The following is a 19,708-nucleotide window of genomic DNA, read 5'->3' on the forward strand; positions in this document are numbered from 1 at the left end:
CTCGGGGCAACTTCCCAGAACACAGTAGAATTCTGTTTTGCAAACATATGTCACAAATTCAGCCAGTAGGTAGTACTTCCTGAGATCAGGACCCAACCAACCATGGCTTCTGCTGTAATCATGGAGCTTTCTGGAATACATCGGAGTGCTTCTTCATTACGAATGCCTTTGGAGGCGAGGAAATCTCAAGAAACATCTCCATAAGAGTTTTTAAAAACTCATTTTGAATAACTACAGGGTAGCTCTTAAGCAATTTCAATAAAAAGGTGTTCTGATAGTTCAATAAAAATTCTACTCCTTTAATATCAAATAAACCTTAATGCTTATTTTTAAGGGGAAAGATAATGTTTCATTTGTATTTCATTGGTGAATTAATGGTATTAAATTAAAATGAACCAGGCTAAAGCCCTTTAGAGCATAAATCTCAATTCTGTAATAATCTTTGCAAACAAAAATTCTGCACACATTAAGTGCAAGCATGAATTTATCTTCCAGAATTCTTTGCTTTCAGAAACAAGTCATTTTTCTATAAAGTTGTATAAAATCAGCTTGTGGGTGCCACCTCCATTAAGTGTGTATTCCTAAATGTAATACAAGGATACCTTCAGTAGAACAGATTGTGCCACCGTGAAGTATACAAACAATGATTAGCACTGCTGCCTAACAGTGGCAGGGACCCGGGTTCGATTCCCGGCTTGGGTCACTGTCTGTACATTCTCCCCGTGTCTGCATGGGTTTCCTCCGGGTGCTCCAATTTCCTCCCACAGTCCAAAAGACATGCTGGTTAGGTGCATTGGCCATGCTAAATTCTCCCTCAGTGTACGGCGACGAGGAGATTTTCACAGTACCTTCATTGCAGTGTTAATGTAAGCCTATTATTCCAAAGATGTGCAGGTTAGGTGAATTGGCCAAGCTAAATTGCCCCTTAGTGTCCCGGAATGTGTACATTAGAGGGATTAACGGGGTAAATATGTGGGATTATGGGGATAGGGCCTGGGTGGGATTGTTGTCAGTGCAGACTCGATGGGTCGAATGGCCTCCGTCTGCACAGTAGGGATTCTATGATGATGATATTTGTGACACTAATAAATAAACTCAAAACTTAAACTTACTTCAGCAATTTGAGACCTACATCTCACATCAGCAAACAAATACTACTTTAGGTTGCATACAACAATATTAGCTCTGGCCCAGTTGGTGGCACTCTTGCCTCTGAATCAGAAGGCTGTGGTTCAAATCCCATTCCAGAGATTTGAGCACGTAAGCTAGAATGACGCTTCAGTGCTACTGGGCTCTCTTTTGGGTTACATGTTAACTGAAGTCAGGTCTTCCCCCTCAGGTAAATGCAAAAGTCCCATTGGAATTGTTGGCATTATTTTGGAGAAAAATAGAGTCCTCCCTGATGACTAATAATCCCTCAACCAACATCAAAAACAGATGATCCGGTCATTTATTTCATCGCTGTCTGTGTGACGTGGCTTGTGCTCAAATGGTTTCCTACATTTCAAAAGTACTTCATTGGCTGTAAATTGCTTTGGGACATCTGATGTGATGAATACATGCCAATATGTCTTTATTTCTTTTATGCAGTTTATCTCTGTATCTTTTCATGTCTTGGCTATATATAATCTATTCTATACCAAACCAAAACCACTTATTTCCACTTCAGTCAATCTGGTCTGGTTCTGTCGATAACTTTATTTTATTATGAAAATGGTGGAGTAGTTCTATTTAACTTTTGCTACTTAAAATAAAATTATAAAGTGAAATGCAATAACTTTGCTTTTGCCACAAAACCATTAACTCAAATAAAAGAAATTCATCACCAATTGTAGGGAAATACTGCATTCAAAAAGAGTATGTAGGTTTTTGGGAGAATCTATGAAGACATGGAGTGACAGCTGCAGTTGGGCAGGAGGCTGGTTCAGGCGGAGCGTAGCAAACCTCCTGTACCTAATGATCTGCTCTAGCCCTGGATTTTCCACCCGCATGTAAACTAGAAATTTTACTTTGGACAATTAATGTGTGTTATTCGATGCAAAATAAATAAGCTTGAAAACAGGACAGACAAGAGGGGAAAAAAAGGTGCACTTGTGGTCTTGGAAACTGTCCTCATCCATTTTTCCATCTCAAATTCCCAAGCATTATAAATCATCTATATTTAATCAAAGTAGCAGCATCAGACCAGCTGCTCACTGGTACAAGTAGCAGAACAACAACATAAAGAAAACAACCTCTGCAAAACTAACACATTAATGATGTTCTAATGCTACTTATTGATGGGGCGGGATTGGTAAATCCATAAACCATTCATCAAACTGAAGTGAAAATAAAAGCAGCAGCTAAAGTTAATTATCACTTCAATTTATGACATGCCCCTGACTGCACTCAAATTCAAACTCATTGCTGATTTGAAAGATGATTGCATGTTAGCCAGTGGTGTTCATCATCTAAGGGTGTCTTACACTTCTGACAAGAACCCTTACATTTCTCGACAACAACACTGACGTATATAATGCCTTTAATGCAATAAAAACATCTCAAGGAGCATTCTAAAACAAAACACGACAGCAAGTCACATAAGGAGGTATGTGACAAAACGTAGAAGAAAGCTTGGTTAGAGTGGTTCAGCAGGGTTGGGGTGTTACACAGTTTGGTTCCTGGACAACTAAAGGCACGGACACTAATGGTAGAGCCATTATAATCAAGAATGCACAAGAGACCAGAAATTGAGAAGAAGAAATATCTTGGAGGTTTGTGGGGTTGGAGGAGATCACAGAAATAGGGAGGGGCAAGGCCACGGAAAGATTTGAAAATAAGGATGAGGATTTTAAAATCAAGACATTGCTTGACCAGGAGTCAATGTTGGTGAGTGAGCACAGGGTGAAAGGAGAACAGGACTTGAGAGATAAGAAAAGGGCAGCAGAGTTTTGATGACCTCACATTCATGGAGGGTAGAGTGTGGGAAACCAGCCAGGAGTGCAATGAAATTTTTGAGTCCAGAGGTAACAACAGCATGGATAAAGATTTCAGCAACAGAGGAGACAGAAGAGAAGTTGGGTGATGCTACAGAGTCGGAAATAGGTGGTGTTAGCGATGTCATGAAGATGCAGTTGGAAACTCATCTCAGGTCAAATGCAATACCAAGGTTACTGACAATCTGGGTCAGCCTTAGACAGTTGCCAGTGAGAGGGATGGAGTCAGTGGCCAGGGAATAACGTTTGTAATGGGACCAAAGATGATGGCTTTTGTCTTCAAAGTAAAGAGGATATTTTTGCTCGAGTACTGGATGTCAGAATTAATGAGGAAAAGATAAACTGCATTAAGGAGGAGAGGGTAAAAGACAGAAAAGCAGTTGGGTGACAGTAAATAAGGCTCAGCATACCTTTAAAAGGTATTGAAATGGACAAGCCCCAACTTTCTGTGATGCATTTAGTCTGTATCTACAAACAGTTCTAATACATTTTAAATGGAGATCCAGACGACAAGCTGCCATTGTTACATAGCTAACGGAAAAGCAATGCATCCTGGACTTGTGTTTAACTGCTCATCTGCAATTGTTTGAAATTGTCAGAATTCTGCATTAATAACAGGAGCTGAATAATATGGAAGGGGTGGGTGGGGCAAATGGATGGAACGCTCCCCTCCTCCCCAGGAACCATGTCAGTATGAGGCTGGCTGACTTCATGCGGAGCTGCCCAGTAACAACAAAGCATTGCGGGGTTCATTAACAAGGACTGAGTGAACCTTTTGCCCCTCATTGGGGCAGAAATTCTACCCTTTGGAGATGTTGATCAATCAAATTGACTGGCACCTCCAATAGTCTAGAACTGGGATTAGAACTGAAGAGAGGAGCCCAAGGCCTAGGATCCCTAGAGAATGTAGGTCCAGGGTCATGGGCCAGAAGGGTTTGGGGCATTAGGGATAGGGGCAGTGGAGCACCCAGGGGGCCACCCTGTGATCAGCCCACCCACTTCTACCCACCCTTTACGTTAATAGTTGGGCTTCCCTGCTCCCAACCTGCTGCCCATGCCAAATGTACTATAGTATGGACAGCACATTATTAGGATCAACTGGCTTGATAAGAAGCCGAATTGATCCAATGGTCATTTTAACATGGTGTCCCCTGTATTCTGGGGGCGAGTAGAAAGTTGGTGGGATGGATGCCCATGCCATTTTACATGCCCTCCCTGTGGGAAACATGCTCTCTGGAGACACAAAATTCAGCCCAGTGAATGCTGCTACCTTCACGTTATCTTTGCGGTAACTTGTGGTCCAATGTCCCTGTGCTCAGAGTGGATCCTCTGCCTACCATGACCCACATTACAGGAAATCTGATATATACATAAAAATATGAAGTCCTAGGAGGGTGGTTGGGCCTGGGCAAGATGCTCTTTCAGAGAGTCAATGCAGACGATGGGCTGAATAGCTTCTTTCTGCACTGTAGGGAATCTATGGTTCTATAAGGAGCATTTTTAAATTATTCCTGCAGGACAACAAAACAGACATCCTTACCAGAAATCTCCACTAACAGAAACTATCGCATTAAAAATCAGTGAATCACAGTATTTACTGAAATGACACTCATAGCAATGGCCTGCAGAAACTTGCAGTAACGTAATCCCTCCAGATTTTCACTATTAAAGACTTTGTTTTGAAATCTATCTCAAACTGATGCCAATTACCAAAGACCCAAATAACCCGCCTGTCTGTAACGGGGTCCATGAATCAGCTGACATTGCAACAATTCACTCACCCGTTTATCAATATCTCCATGCTGGAGCTGTACAAAGCGAGCACTGATAGCAGCAATGTAGCTCTGCTGATTGGAGAAAGCCACTCTGCCAGCACCCTTTGGGTACTTCAGCTCAGGATCTGTATCAATGCCCGCGTAGCAGACCCCTCCATAAAGCCGATCCATGATCATAGCCAATTCAACTGCAAGAGAAAAGCAAAATCCTAAGCTAAAAAGACCATCGTTTCCACACGCAAACTGCATTATTTAAAAATACTATTTTCCTAGTTCTCAACTACTGTAAAAGGACCTAATAATTACATTCATAATTAAAAACCTTCCATTTCTTTTATACACCTTCTAAGAACTTCTTTCATTACACATATTCATCAGATTGGAAGACATAATTCATCAATTATAATCAAAGCAAAATTGAGAACAAAATGTGATGCGAAACAGAGAGAGTCCTTTAAAAAAAATTCCTCATTCTTAAATAGTTTCAACAAAGTGGCTGGACATTCGAAAATTTACAGATTCAAATTCAAGATACAGAGCTGCTACACGGAATTTGGGATCGTTTAGTCAGGCCTCAATACAGACACTCTGCAATACTGCAAGAGTAACATCAACATCCTTCACATGAGGGCTCAAATTCAATTCTCAGTCTTGTTTGTTCTTTGTCTTCCCTAAGGGCACGAGTTCTTCCAGTCTCAGCGGGGTGATGGAAAGGAAAAAGAAGTGGAAAAATATTTGGTAAGGAACTATGTCCATTGCCCTTTCTGTCCAAACAAGTGCCCTGAAAATTTGACATGGGAGCAGACGAACAGGATTCATGGCAGTGGTTGTAGACTATACTATCTTCACTAGTTTCCTGAATGACTGCAGCAACGTGAATATAGACATGAAATATATTTAGTGATTTGGGAAAGAGAAAAGATAATAAAAATAACTCCAGCTCCCGATAACTTCCTTTTTGAAAACTAGATAGCGTTTGGAATTTGCAAGTCATCCTTCATCATAAAATTAAGTTATTCTAGTTTTGTGAAACTGACAATACCAGTGTGCAATGCAATGATTTTTGAGTCAGTATTTAGAAAATCCAGATTTAATCCAGATGGCGGCAGTGGCAAGCACTGCTGCCTCACAGCGTCAGGGACCCAGGTTCAATTCCCGGCTTGGGTCACTGTCTGCGTGGAGTCTGCGCATTCTCCCCGTGTCTGCGTGGGTTTCTTCTGGGTGCTCCGGTTTCCTCCCACAGTCCAAATATGTGCGGGTTAGGTGGATTGGCCATGCTAAATTGCCCTTAGTGTCAGGGGGACGAGCTAGGATAAATGCTTGAGATTATGGGGATAGGTCCTGGGTAGGATTGTTATCGGTGCAGACTCAATGGGCCAAATGGCCTCCTCCTGCACTGTAGGGATTCTATGATCTAAAAAAATTCAAACCTGCTGAACAATTCAAATCAAAACTCACCCAAATGCGGATTTTATACAAGGTACCTCTCTAAATACAATATGGCCTTTATTCGAAAACACCATAATTTCCCCCTCTGCATTTGTAAACATGTTTCTAAAGCTACATTTACAAAGTGATAAATGCCACAAGCACAGGGAGAATAGCTGTGTTACCTTGTTGAGAATGGAAAACAAAAACAAGATTTTATGTTTGGCATTACATAAATGACTTGTTTACAATAGAATGACATACTTTTAGATTTGAATCCACCAGTATGGATATATTTTAGGTCAACATTCCAATTGCAGAACGGGAGAAACTAAAGGTAAACATTCATTATTCCTGTGCAGGGAACTATTCCAAATTTGGCATCCGCTTACAAAGGAGGCCATTTGTTATCTCAAACTGAGGGAACAGATCTGTCCAAGCAGCGCTAAATAGGGAGCTGGGGCAGCTGATATCAACATTTTGTTTTTCACCAGAGTAGACGATGCTGGTCCCAGGATAGCGTTTCACCCTGCCCCACTCTCCTCGCCCCCAGGGATCACAGTGATATTATTGGACCAGCTCTTGTGAATGTAAAATATGCTGTGGGGTGAGGTTATTTTGGGTGCGTGCAGTTAAAAAAAAAAGCTTCTCTTCACAGATTAACATGAGAGCTGGGATTCGATTCCCAAAGAAATAAACCGGCCTCTGTAAAATTGTATTGTAATCCTTGCAGCAACATTTATTTATGGTATAAACACACAACTCTATCTGGAAACATTTTTAGGGTTGGAAGCAGAATTATAAGGCTACAAAATGCCATTGAAATCCAAGTATAGTGTCAAATGCAAAATTTTCACGGGTGCAGCTGGTGAAGGTGGGGACAGAAAATGGTCATTCTCCAATGCCCCTCATCTGAAAATATCATCAGCACCATTGTCTCCCTTTAATAACTTCTAAGCTCATCCCTGCCTCAAACACCACTCCTGCAATAAAAGTAATTGAATTAGAGTAATTTTAGAAAGATATTTAGCCTCCATTTCGCTGTCACCACTCTTTACCCTTCTATTTTCCCTCTGTCACTACCCCTTCCCCACCCCACCGTCACTATTCCACAATTTCCCCTCCCATTCTTTCCATCACTAGCCCTTCCTCCTCCATTCACTCTGTCACTATCTCTTATTCCCTACCACTCCCCTCAGTCCCGACCCGAACTGTACAAACTAAAAAAAAACAAAAATGGGTTCATAAAAGTAAGGTTTGCGAGATATATTTTGCAATCTGCAATTTGCCACTGAGATTTTGCTCTAAGATTTTCAATCTCTCATATACTTTTGGCTGAATAAAGTAGCCCCTCACAGTTTCTTTTGAATGTTCACTGCTCAAATATGAATGATGCTGGCTCTGATCCTGCGACTGCCTCCACAATGAGTGCATTAAATTGAAAACAATTTTCAAAGTTGAAGAATACAACAGGAATAGACAACTCTAAGATTACATTTGTATCCAACATTAAAATTTGTACACACCACCAAAATTCTAAAGATGGGAATCTCATTGGACTTAAGTAAAACTCTACCTCTGCGATTATGTCCTCATTTTATTCTCAAAAATTGGCAAGTGCATTGGCAGAAATTATCCAATAAACCCAAATAATATGGTGGCAGTGGTTAGCACTGCTGCCTCACAGCGCCAGGGACCCGGGTTCGATTCCAGCCTCGGGTCACTGTCTGTGTGGAGTTTGCACATTCTCCCCGTGTTTGCGTGGGTTTCCTCCCACAGTCCAAAGATGTGCAGTTAGGTGGATTGGCCATGCTAAATTGCCCCTTAGTGTCAGGGGACTAGCTAGGGTAAATGCATGGGGTTATGGGATAGGGTCTGAGTAGGATTGTGGTCGGTGCAGACTCGGTGGGCTGAATGGCCTCCTTCTGTACTGTAGGATTCTATGATTCTAATACATCCACACCTAGGACCATCATCCCCATTAAGAGTGGTTGTAAGCTCTTTTAAAGAAAATAAATCTTTACACAAGACAAATATGACAGAAGGATCCTCTGAGAAAATATGATACATGTTGTATCATAGATTATTTTCTTTGGGGATAAGGGTTAAATACAGTTAACATTATAACTTAAAACCTTTCGCTTCAAGGCTGTGAGAAACCAACAAAATATCAATATTAGGCTGTATTTTAGCATGCACCCAGCCTCAGAATGCTGGAAATACTCAGCAGGTCAGGCATCATCTGTAAAGAGAAAATATAATTCATGGGTGGGAATTTCCAGCCTTTCCTGCTGGCAGGATCTTCTAGTCCTGCCGCAATCGATCCCCTGCGGTGGGTTCTCCAGCAGTGAGCCATGGCAATTGCCATTAACTTTGGTGGGACTGGAAGATCCCACTGGTGGACTATAGCTTGCTGCTCCACCTCGGGGAAGGGGGGGGCGCAGCCAATGTTTCAGATCCTTGACCCTTTTATCAGAACCTGGCCTCAGAAATAATTTACCCTCCCTACATCAGACAAAATGCCTTCATATATAATGCATATATATATGCACTAGCGCAAACAATGCAGTTTTGGAATCATACTTTAGATTCTCACTGATGATTCACTTCATTTTCACTCACCAGCTCGAAGAGGTCTGGGAACTCCTCCCACAAAAATAGTCTTCCTGGGATCCAGAGGCTGAGAACCATCCATCACAAAATCACTATCACTCAGGTTCCATGGTCGAATTTGCACCTTTAAAGAAACAAGGGTGCTGCTGAATGAGCTTTGGTAGGAAGTATTTTTTTTAAATACAAGAAATCCAAGCAGCTTGAGCAAACATGAGATGTTGTAGTAACAGGCTCCAGTTTTAATTTACAGTCATCTAATTTGCAAATGGCGCAGTCAGTCAGCACAGGACAATATCTGCCTGGCCATTTTAAAGGAATGAGCATAAAACATTTTTTGAAAATGAGCATTGGACTTTGTTTCAAATTGCTAGGTTCGCTTCACTACAAAACTCTGAGGGACACAAAAGTGTTACAAAACTGCTGGGGTTTGATGAAAAATCAGCAATCATTGTGTACCTCCTTTTATTTTGCAGAAAGCCGGGGATTAGGACACAATTAGTCAACAAAAAAAAGCTGATACAGCGATCACCTACAGGGAACAAATACCAGGCTGCTTTGTATTTGCTTACTGCTCTGAAAGCGACAAACAAAGGCTTAATTATGCAGCTTGCCATTTATTAACTAATTCCCAAGACCCAATCTTTAGATTTTACTGAAAATAAAAAAGATCCATCAGTAAATAGATAATCAAAATGATACAGGATGCATTTGCATTCATCAGGGGGGGATAGGGGGTTGAGGGAAAGACAGCTGAATAATTCCCAGGTTAGGTGGCTCATGAAATGACAAAGAGAACAGATGGCGAGCTAAAACAAGCTGGAGATCCATTTACCGGTTTGTCCTTGATGGTGGGGCTTGAAACACACAGGTAGAGCTTTCCATCTTCCTCAATACACGCATCTATCAGAGCTTGCACAGAGCTTTCCTCTTGAAATAGGAGGAAGGCGTAACCTACGACGAGGATAAAACAATTACAAGGAAAATAAGCAAGCCTGTTGTAGAAGATAAGTTAAAAATAGCAATAATTTACATTTAGATAATTCTTCACCATAATCCCAAGGTGCTTCAGAGAAATTCACAGTGTTGCAGTCTTAAGGAGTTAGTTAATAGCGTGTATCGGCTTTTAAATTACATTTTTAATAGCAGGAGTGTATCTAGGCAAAGAGGTTTCAGTGAGCAGAGGGTGGTACCAAAATAAAAGATGCTTGTCCTCCAAGTGATGGAGGCAAGGATGCCCAAGAGCTTCATGATGGAGGACTGGAAGGTCTGGGATATGATGCAGAGTTAGAGAATGTGACAAAGCGAATAAGGCAAGGCTGTAGACACATCTATAAATGAGGGCAGTGGAGGTTGCCACGGACAATATGACAAGTGAATTAAACCCAAGTGTGGATCAGACTAATAAGAACGGTATTTTAAACCACTGGAGTTTGTGCAGAGAGACAAATCCAGAGGTAATTGCACAGAAATCTAACCCAATCACAACAAACAAAGGGCTAATCAATGGTGCATTCTCATTTTTTATAAACTTTAAGTTTGCATATGTTGGATTTAAACTGATGAACAGTTCTGTAAATTTTAGTGGATGTTTGAAATTGTTTAATAAGATCTTTTGGAGTGAATCAGTTCTTTGAAAAATCAGTTTTCAAATCACACAAGAATACACAAGTCAGGGCATCTGACCCATCTTTCTATGAATAAGCAAAGCAGGACAGCTAGTCAAAATTTAATTGAACTAACTTCCATGAGAGGTGGGCGTTGCTGGCAAGGTCAGCATTTGTTGCCCCATCCTGAATTGCTCTTGAACGGAGTAGCCTGCTAAGTCATTTCAGAGGGTAGTTAAGAGCCAAACACATTGTTGTGGGTCTGAAGTCACGTGTAGGCCTAAAGTAGTATAGGTGGTAGCTTTCCTTCCCCGAAGGGCATTTATAAAACAGAATGGGTTTTTAATGACAATTGATGATGATTTCATGGTCACCATTACAGAAACCTGCTTTTAATTCCAGATTTATTACCTGCTGTGGTGGGATTTGAAACTGCGTTCCCAGAACATTAGCCTGGGCCACTGGATTACCAGTCCAGTGACATAACCATTTTGCCAGTATCTACCTCAACTGCAAAGCTCTAACTCAGTTCAACAGTATACATCAATGGTTAATGCAATGAAACTCCTGGAGGCAGGGAGCTGGTAGGAAAAACTGGCTCTGTATCAGCTGTAGGTTCATTGTGGCAAAACCTACTTAAGCTTCAGCAGCTCAGCCAATCTTTCCACAAGAAAACTGATGTACTTCATTCTTCTTCAAATGACAATCTCCATGCTTTTAAAACAAGTGTTAACCTTTCCTGCCTCCTCATGCTTGAGGAAAAGCAAAAGATGCAGCAGCAGATGAGGATGTGTCTAACCTTAGCTTCAGATCATTGTTTCACCTATTCAATCACTGGAGAGATGATGGGGCTGAGAACATATGAGTAGACCATTTGGCCCATTGAGCCTACTCCACCATTCATCAAGATCATTGCTGATCTTTTACCTCAAGTCCACCTTCCCATACTATACCGATATCTCTTAATTCCCTTGTTACCCCAAAATCTATCATCCTTTGTTTTGAATCCACACCTCTCTGGGATAGAGAACTTCAAAAATTCACAATTGTTTGGGTGAAGAAATTTCTCATCAACCCCTTAGTCTGAGACTATTACCCAGTGCTCCCCAGCCAGTGGCAACATTTTCTCAACATCTATCCCATCACCCTCTTAAGAATGTTATATGTTTCACTGACTCTCCTCACAGAACAATCTCCTCATTCCAGGAACCAGTCAAGTGAACCTTTGTTGCACTCCCTGTAGGGCAAGTATGTCCTTCCTTGGGCAAGGTGACCAAAACTGCACCCAGTACTCCAGGTGTGGCCTCACCACTGACCTACACACATTTTCACAACTCATTTCCTTGTTATTATCCTTACTGTTTTCTTCCTCAATGTAACAACCTTTTCTTTGTAGTACAGAGACCACGGTATTTTAGAATTTTCAGGTGTGGTCTGACCTGTGTATTATAAAGATGGAGCATTACTTCTACAGTCATGTATTCGACTGCTTTGTATCATCAATCAATACCATTTTTAATCGCTTTGCCACATTGTCCAAATACTTAACGAGTGCAAATTTAGACACACAGCAGTTAGTGTTAACAAGGTTAACACTTGTTTTAAAAGCATGGAGATTGTCATTTGAAGAAGAATGAAGTACATCAATTTTCTTGTGGAAAGATTGGCTGAGCTGCTGAAGCTTAAGTAGGTTTTGCCACAATGAACCTACAGCTGATACAGAGCCATGTTTTTCCTACCAGCTCCCTGCCTCTCCAGGAGTTTCATTGCATTAACTATTTGGTGTCATCGCCTTCTGAAGAGTTTCTCTGGAGGGCATCCTTCTCTGCACCTCTTCGACCAAGGCTTTCATGCAGTGCTGGCATACAGAACATGGCACCAGTGTAACATACCCGTCAACCTCCTTCTGAATGTTGCCCCAAAGAACTCTTCAGTGTCCTCTGCAATAGAATTCCTGCGTAATCCTGCCCTCTAAGAACTGGAACCTACGGTACCCTGCCCCGGCTGCTGACTCATCATGTGCACATTCTGTCTCTAAGCTGCCCTCTGAAGTTCACGCAGTATCCCCATGGCAATGACTAACCATTGTTTGATCAGCCATTGCTGAGTTTGTGGCCAGTGGTGGGACTGAAACTGTTAGAGGATGACTGTATCCTTACAGCCAATCCTCATCGTCACATCCCACTTCCCCTTCAGCCACAATCTTTAATTTACAAGCAGCAGATGGTGCAAGTATGGCGTTCGCCCCTTTTACCTCATAGTGCCACTATCTGTATGTCTTTCTCCTTTCAGCTACTCAAGAACTGTAACCTGGCCAACAGTTGGTGAAAGGATAAGATAGGGATGGTGAAGAAACACTATCGCTCAATCTTGACCTCGCAGCCACTAGTAAAAGCATGCAACCCCTGCTGGTTAGCACCTGCTGCTTCCAGTTATGTGTCATCTCGTCTTGCAAGCAAGAAGAAAGTGTGTCAGTGGGCAGTGAGTTGGCACAATCCATTTGCGTGAAGAGGGTGTCATCATTGAATAGCTTGCAGTTTGTGCAAGAAGCGGGTGAGGCTTGCAGCAGTGCTAAGTATGTGAGGGTAAGTTGAAATGATGAATATGAAGTACAAGTTGTGACTGATAAGTGATTGTGAGTGGGTGAGTGATGGGAGTGAAATAATTGAGCAGAGTCTGAGGCTAGTTATGTAGTTGGTGGGATGTGACATTTGTAGACACATTCATTGATCTTGACACTTGTGTGAGGTCATTGAACATCCAGGTCACTGGGCTTGACCCCTGGCATCAACAGCCATGTCTATTTGGTGTCATCGCCTTCTGAAGAGTTTCTCTAGAGGGCATCCTGTCTCCCTGTGGATAGAACACATCTCTTCTCTGCACCTCTTCGACCAAGGCTTTCATGCAGTGTTGGAAAATCTTGGAGTCCATTCTCTCACATGGTGGGCAATTCTAGCGTCTTTCCCAGTCAGAATCAGCTGTTGGTCGACTTCCAGTATCTGTCTCAGCCACAAATGCACCACCCCGGTTTTCTATTAATTCTTGCGATGAGCGCACTGCTGTCCCTCGCTCTAATTGCCCTCGAGAAGATGGTGGTGATCCACCTTCTGAAGGTGCTGTAGTCTACGTAGTGTAGGTACACCACACACCGTTAGGTAGGGAGTTCGAGGATTTTGATCCAGCGACAGTGAAGAAATAGTGATGTAGTTCCAAGTCAGGATGGTGTGTGGTTTGGAATAAAACTTTTGGTTATTTGTGCCACCCAAAATATCACTGGGCCTATTGTGTGTATATTTACCAGTGCACTGGTATTTGTACTCCCAGGTACCTCTGTTCCTTAACACCTTTCATGGAGTTTAAATTAAAATTTAATGTTGCTCCCTTGAAGGCATTAGCACGCACTTCCGCATATTAATTTGCATTGTCACTCGTCTGCTGCTGACCAATCTCTGTCTTCCTGAAGTTTCTTTTCCCCCTCCCCCATCATTACAAGAGCTGCAGATTGTTTTTAAGTAGTGCAGACTAGTTTTAACAGGTGCTTGCTTTTTAATTTTGGGTTGCCTGCTGAGACATGCAGCTGCTCAACAGCACGGTTAGCACTGGCGATAATCACAGTACTGAGCAGGGAGCATAAAGTGTGCGCTGCCTGCATTGAAAGCAATGGGTGTAGATTAATTGCACATTGTGATTTCGGCACAGGTTTTCAGGCATTACAGACTGTCACCGTCTATTTGATCAAGTCGATTGTTTCGATATTCAGATCATTTAAAAGATTAGAAACAAGAGTCCAAACATTAATCCCTGTGGAGCTCCAGTCAACATTCTGCTCCAATGTGATATTACATCATTACATACGCTCACAAACATATTGTATAATTTGGGGACCACAAGCATTGTGATCATTTAGTCTGACCTGTCTTTAAGACCACAACTCAAGCTCCCTACGGTGAAGTAGCCTAAATAGTCACCAAGGTCAATCAAGTCCTAGTAATCATTGTTAAAAGTTGTTTTACTCGTCTGGCCATCACAGTAACTTCCCAGATTACCAGAGTAGGAAATAACTACATGTGTTCTTGCTTTTGGGGGAAACAAAATTGTACAAAAATATATAAAGACGAACGAAACATAACTGAACAATGTATAGTGCCTGAAGTGTGTTAGAAACATCTCAAACTTACAATAAATGGACAAATAAACTGATGCCAGCACTATGTGCAAATGCATGCCCTTCCAAATGAACAGAGAAAATCATTGCCAGTCATGGTCTATTCTACACATACTGGTTGGCATAGAATACTTATTCAACACTGGGCGCTCCCAATTCCAGGTTTGACAATATTTCCACTGGCTATTCTGCTATTCCCTAGTTTCAGTTATAAAGTGACATTTGCTGAGACATAGCCTCCACTTTTGGCGATAAATGGCTTATTGCTGAGTATCCAAGTGAAAGGTTTGGGAAGGAAACACGCATTTATTATTCCTAAATGAAGTGGAATATTGAAGGATTTAGTACGGTTGTCTTGTCCAACATTTACCGTCTATCCAAATTTCATTCATAATAAACCAAATTTGCTGTTTACGTGTACTATTTACCGGTGCCATATTTTTGACCTTGGTCATCGTGCAAATCAGGATTAACAAGCACAGCAGACATGTCTGACAAGGCAGAATCAAGCCCAAGTAACCAATGGAGATTTCTGCCTCAGCAAAATGTTAATAAACTCAATTATTGTTTCAAATGTCAGCTTAAATGACATTTAGATTACAGCTGCACAAACATTCCAGAATTTTAGTTAGTAAAATTAATTTCTCCAACATATAAATCAAAGAGCTTCCATCCCTCAACACAACACAATTATATAAAATTACCTAATCCAAAAACAAAATGTTGTATCTATTCAAATTCCTACTCCTAAACAGCCAACATTCAACCCAGTCAGATGAATGTTTATTGTTCAGATGCTCGACAATGTATCAGCCATTGGTATTTACCCCATCAACATCCATCCTTAAAACTAATGTAGGTACATTTGACATCTTGCTATTAAAGATTTCCATCTTTGTTTTGTGGAAAATATTCATATTAAATATTAAGTTAATTGTCAAATACTGTTCCTAAAAGTCTTCTTGTAAGAAAATGCTTCACAATTGCCATTTGTGATTCACTGATGGGCAATTTGCTTTTTATCCACTTTAAACAAAGAATTGCCTTTGTCAGGTTCTCTGTGCCATGTACCATCCTGCCACTATTGCCTGCCCATTGGATTTCTGTCAATAGAAATCCTGGGAATCACCACTGATCAGTAAATCAACCACGTAAATGCCAAGCTATCTGAGCACATCAGAGGCTGGGTTTTTTTTTTGGTGACTGGCTTACCTCCCGACTCTTCAAATTCTCACCACCTAATCACAGGTTAGGAGTGTGGTGGAATACTCCTTACTTACCTGGCTGAGTGCAGCCGCAGCACACCACTGAGCCCACTTGATCAGTCCGTGACCACGTGCTTAACAATTCATCCTTTCCAACGACTTATTGTGGCTGCATTGCGTATCATCCATGGGGTACACCACAGAAAAGCTTCTTCAGCAACACCTCCCGACTAGCAAACCCAACACCTAGGACAGGCTTGTCCAACCCTCAGCTTGCATCCAGCTCCCAAAGCCCTTCCATGTGGCCCCCAGAGACGGTTTTCCAAATGCCAGTCAAACAGCTAAGTTGCAGTGGAGGATTCTGCAAGGAACTGCTCCTCCAGTCACAGGCCGCTCCTGTGATCCAGCTACTGATAAGAGACGGGAGGCGGGTGAGTGGGAGCGAGAGAGAGAAATGCATGTGTGGGAGTTTGGCTGTGGGAAAAAATCCACATGTAGGAGTGAGCGCGTGCATCTGTGGGAGTGAGAGTGTCTATGGGGGGGTGTGTGGGTGTATCCGTAGGAGAGTGGGAAAGTGTGTCTACCTTTCTCACTCAATCTCACTACCACAACTCTCTCACATTCACACAGTGAGTGAGGGCGAGTGAATGAGCACCCTAAGATGGGAGTGAGCCTAGCACACAACACTGAACCTGTCACACATTGGTCATTTTTGTTAATTACTTTTTTTAAAAAACTCAACTTAATGCTTTGCCAATGCTTCCTTTTGCTCAGCAAGCCTTCCCTTAACATCACAATGTTTTTGAAATTCAGTTTAATGTTGTACCAAACCTCATCTTTCTGAAATTTGTTCCTCGGCCTCTCAAGTGAGGAAGAAAATTAGAAATGACCCCCCCACCCAGCAAAAAGGTTGGACAAGCCTTACTCAGGAGGACAAGGGCAGCATCATCGACAAGGTGTCCAAGTAACACACCATTCTGGCTTGGAAGTATATAGTCGTGCTTTCATTGTCATGGAGTCAAAATCCTGGCGCATTGCTTAACTAACAGCATTGTGGGAGCTCATTCTAAACATGGACTGCACAGGTTTAAGAAGAGCCTATTATCACCATTTCAAGGGAAACTAGTGATGAGAATAAATGCTGATGTTGCTAGTGATACTTGTATCTGAAGGAGTTTTTTTTCTTAAACTCCCTAATTAGTAATTCAGGTTTTCCCGGTCCCCTTTTGAGCCTTACCTCCAGACTGCTCAAATGTCTGAGGGCATCAGAGAATTCATCTTACGGGGAAAACCATAAGAGTGCATCAATGACCCTTTCATTACATCACACTGATTCACCAAAGCATAACATGAAGGAAACACTTTGTTCCAGATGTAAAATTTTGAAGAAGTCTGCTTCCAAAGGCAATTCATTTCTTTCCTTCCCTCTTCTAATTGTGAAACACCTGACACAAATTAATTAGCCTGATTCAGGACATTTTTAAATAATAATTTTCAAATGTGATGCAGCGCCTAATACAAATTAATTTGACTAAAATCATGTGGACAACAGGATTAAAGCTAAAAGGTGAAACACAGAAGTAGATGTGACATAAAACCCCTTGCCTAATTTCCAAAAGGAGATTATTAGAAATTCATCACAGGAGTGTGTAAATGATACATAGGAAGAAAAGTGAGACACACTTTCTGATTCTTGTTTATAAGTTGGCTGAAGAACTGGTTCTAAGGGCACAAACCTAGCATGTCGTAACTCAAACAGACAGATTCTACACCACACAAATCATTCATAATTTGCCTACCCAAATCAGTGATTGAAGGATAGGCAAATTTTGCTTAGTACAAAATCTAAATAGGTTTGTTGGATGGCGAAGCAACTTAGAACATGATTTTTGTAAGTTTGCAAATGATAAATATCTCCATCACATCCTATCCAGGATGTATAACTAAAGCTCATCTTCATGGATATTACTGCTCTTCCTGTATCTTAAAAAGTGATCAACAACATAGTGCTACTGGTGAAACTCATCCCTTTGTAGTTTCAAAAAAAAAAACCTGGCAGTTATGTCATGCGGAATGAAAGCACATCAACATAACCCTACAACGTTATTTAAATTTAGGAAACACAGCACCCCTGCTCTGTCTCCATTGATTGATGGGACAGATAATACCACATCAAAACTAAACATTACCTGGCTAATCTTACATTTCGACAGAAAACAAACATGCAGTTTGTCACAGCGGACAACTGGGGTTCAGTGCCTTCATCTGGAGGAGAAATATTTAACCTGTCTGTCACGAAAACTTTCACACAGATAGCGGTCCTGCAAAGCACTTGTGCTTCGCTGCCTGTGACTAAGGAATTTCAAGAAGAACATTCAAGTCACAGGTATGCAGGGTCATTAGAAATACAAACGCTACCTCTAGTTGGCTAATTGCCATATCAATCTTTCCACTGATATTGTTACTCTTGCAATTTTCAAAAAGTGCAAAGTCTAAAGGTCTTTGAGTGACTGGCTGTGTTTATCAAGTGAATAGATGCATCATGTAGATAGAGCAGGACAGTCACAAGCAAAAACAAACTATAGTTACCGAAACTCAAAAAAAAACCCAAAGCGCTGCAAACACTCAACAAGTCAAGGAACTGAGGCAGGGAAACAAGTTGGTATTTTTGCCATGGCCCCTTGCAGCCAATCTGCACCATGCCCCTTTCTCTCCATAGACTCATTTGGCCCCATGAGCAATTTCTACCTTTTGGGCTGAATTTTCATGCCAGATTTGAGTGCGAGGGAATTGGGAATTTTCCCATCTTTTGGCTCCTGACTTGGGAGTGAATTCCCAACTCTGCAAACCCAGTCATATTTTCGTTCTGAGGAGCGGTGCTAACTGGAAGTGGTCCCGTCGACCCTAGAAACAGTGTAGAGGGAGCCACAGGGGCTGCTTAACAGCCCACCTCAATATGCTGGGAACTTCTCTCAACTGGGGGAAAAAAGCAAGAAACAAAACAGCCCCCATACTCCCTCACCCATACCTCCCCATATCATCTCATGTGACCTCAACCAACCTCCATGGCCCTACATACTCTCCATGCCAACCTATGCCCCATCTACCCACAACGGGGACAATCTCAATGCTAATTTATGCCTCTCTACTAACCCCCATGGATCCTCATATCCTCCATGTCAACCTATGCCCCAATACCCACCCCATGGTCCTTTATAGACACAATGCCAACTTAGTGCCAATTCATGGCAAACCATGCCTTTCACTTACCATGATAACTCAGAGTATTCACCATGGAAAGACCTCAGGAGCCAACTTGAGATGAAATAAAATGAAGTTCTAAGTATCTATTACTTAGGGCGGCACGGTAGCACAGTGGTTAGCACTGCTGCTTCACAGCTCCAGGGTCCTGGGTTCGATTCCCGGCTTGGGTCACTGTCTGTGTGGAGTTTGCACATTCTCCTCGTGTCTGCGTGGGTTTCCTCCGGGTGCTCCGGTTTCCTCCCACAGTCCAAAGATGTGCGGGTTAGGTTGATTGGCCATGCTAAAATTGCACCTTAGTGTCCTGGGATGTGTAGATTAGAGGGATTAGCGGGTAAAATATGTTGGGATATGGGGGTAGGGCCTGGGTGGGATTGTGGTCGGTGCAGACTCGATGGGCCAAATGGCCTCTTTCTGTACTGTAGGGTTTCTATGATTACAGACTTTACCATATTAAAAAATACTAATTGATGAAAGCTCATTTAATACATTTTAATACCTTAAAGTACTGAACTCATTATAAAAAATAAACATTTGTGTCCATGGGCCCATAAATACACCCAATTTCTTTATGACCACTTGGAGCTATCAACCAAACTGTGAACATGGAGCCCCACTCCCACTGATAGTGCTGTTAAAACATTTCACAACCTAATCCTGTAATATACCCCCAGGCATATGT

The 19,708-nt window shown here is 41.8% G+C and overlaps 1 protein-coding gene across 10 annotated transcripts in view; it reads right to left on the minus strand.

The window, feature by feature from the left end:
• cpeb3 (cytoplasmic polyadenylation element binding protein 3) overlaps positions 1-19,708 on the minus strand; it is a 100,726-nt gene that overhangs the window by 15,405 nt on the left and 65,613 nt on the right. For all 10 annotated transcript variants that reach the window (XM_078223506.1, XM_078223508.1, XM_078223502.1 and 7 more), the window contains 3 exons: positions 9,624-9,742; positions 8,801-8,915; positions 4,757-4,938 (listed from right to left, as the gene is read on the minus strand). In XM_078223506.1, the coding sequence (XP_078079632.1) occupies positions 4,757-4,938; positions 8,801-8,915; positions 9,624-9,742 (416 nt within the window). The remainder of the gene's footprint in view (positions 1-4,756; positions 4,939-8,800; positions 8,916-9,623; positions 9,743-19,708) is intronic.

This window comes from Mustelus asterias, chromosome 11 (assembly GCF_964213995.1).
Source record: "Mustelus asterias chromosome 11, sMusAst1.hap1.1, whole genome shotgun sequence".
In the NCBI taxonomy this organism is placed as follows: Eukaryota; Metazoa; Chordata; class Chondrichthyes; order Carcharhiniformes; family Triakidae; genus Mustelus; species Mustelus asterias.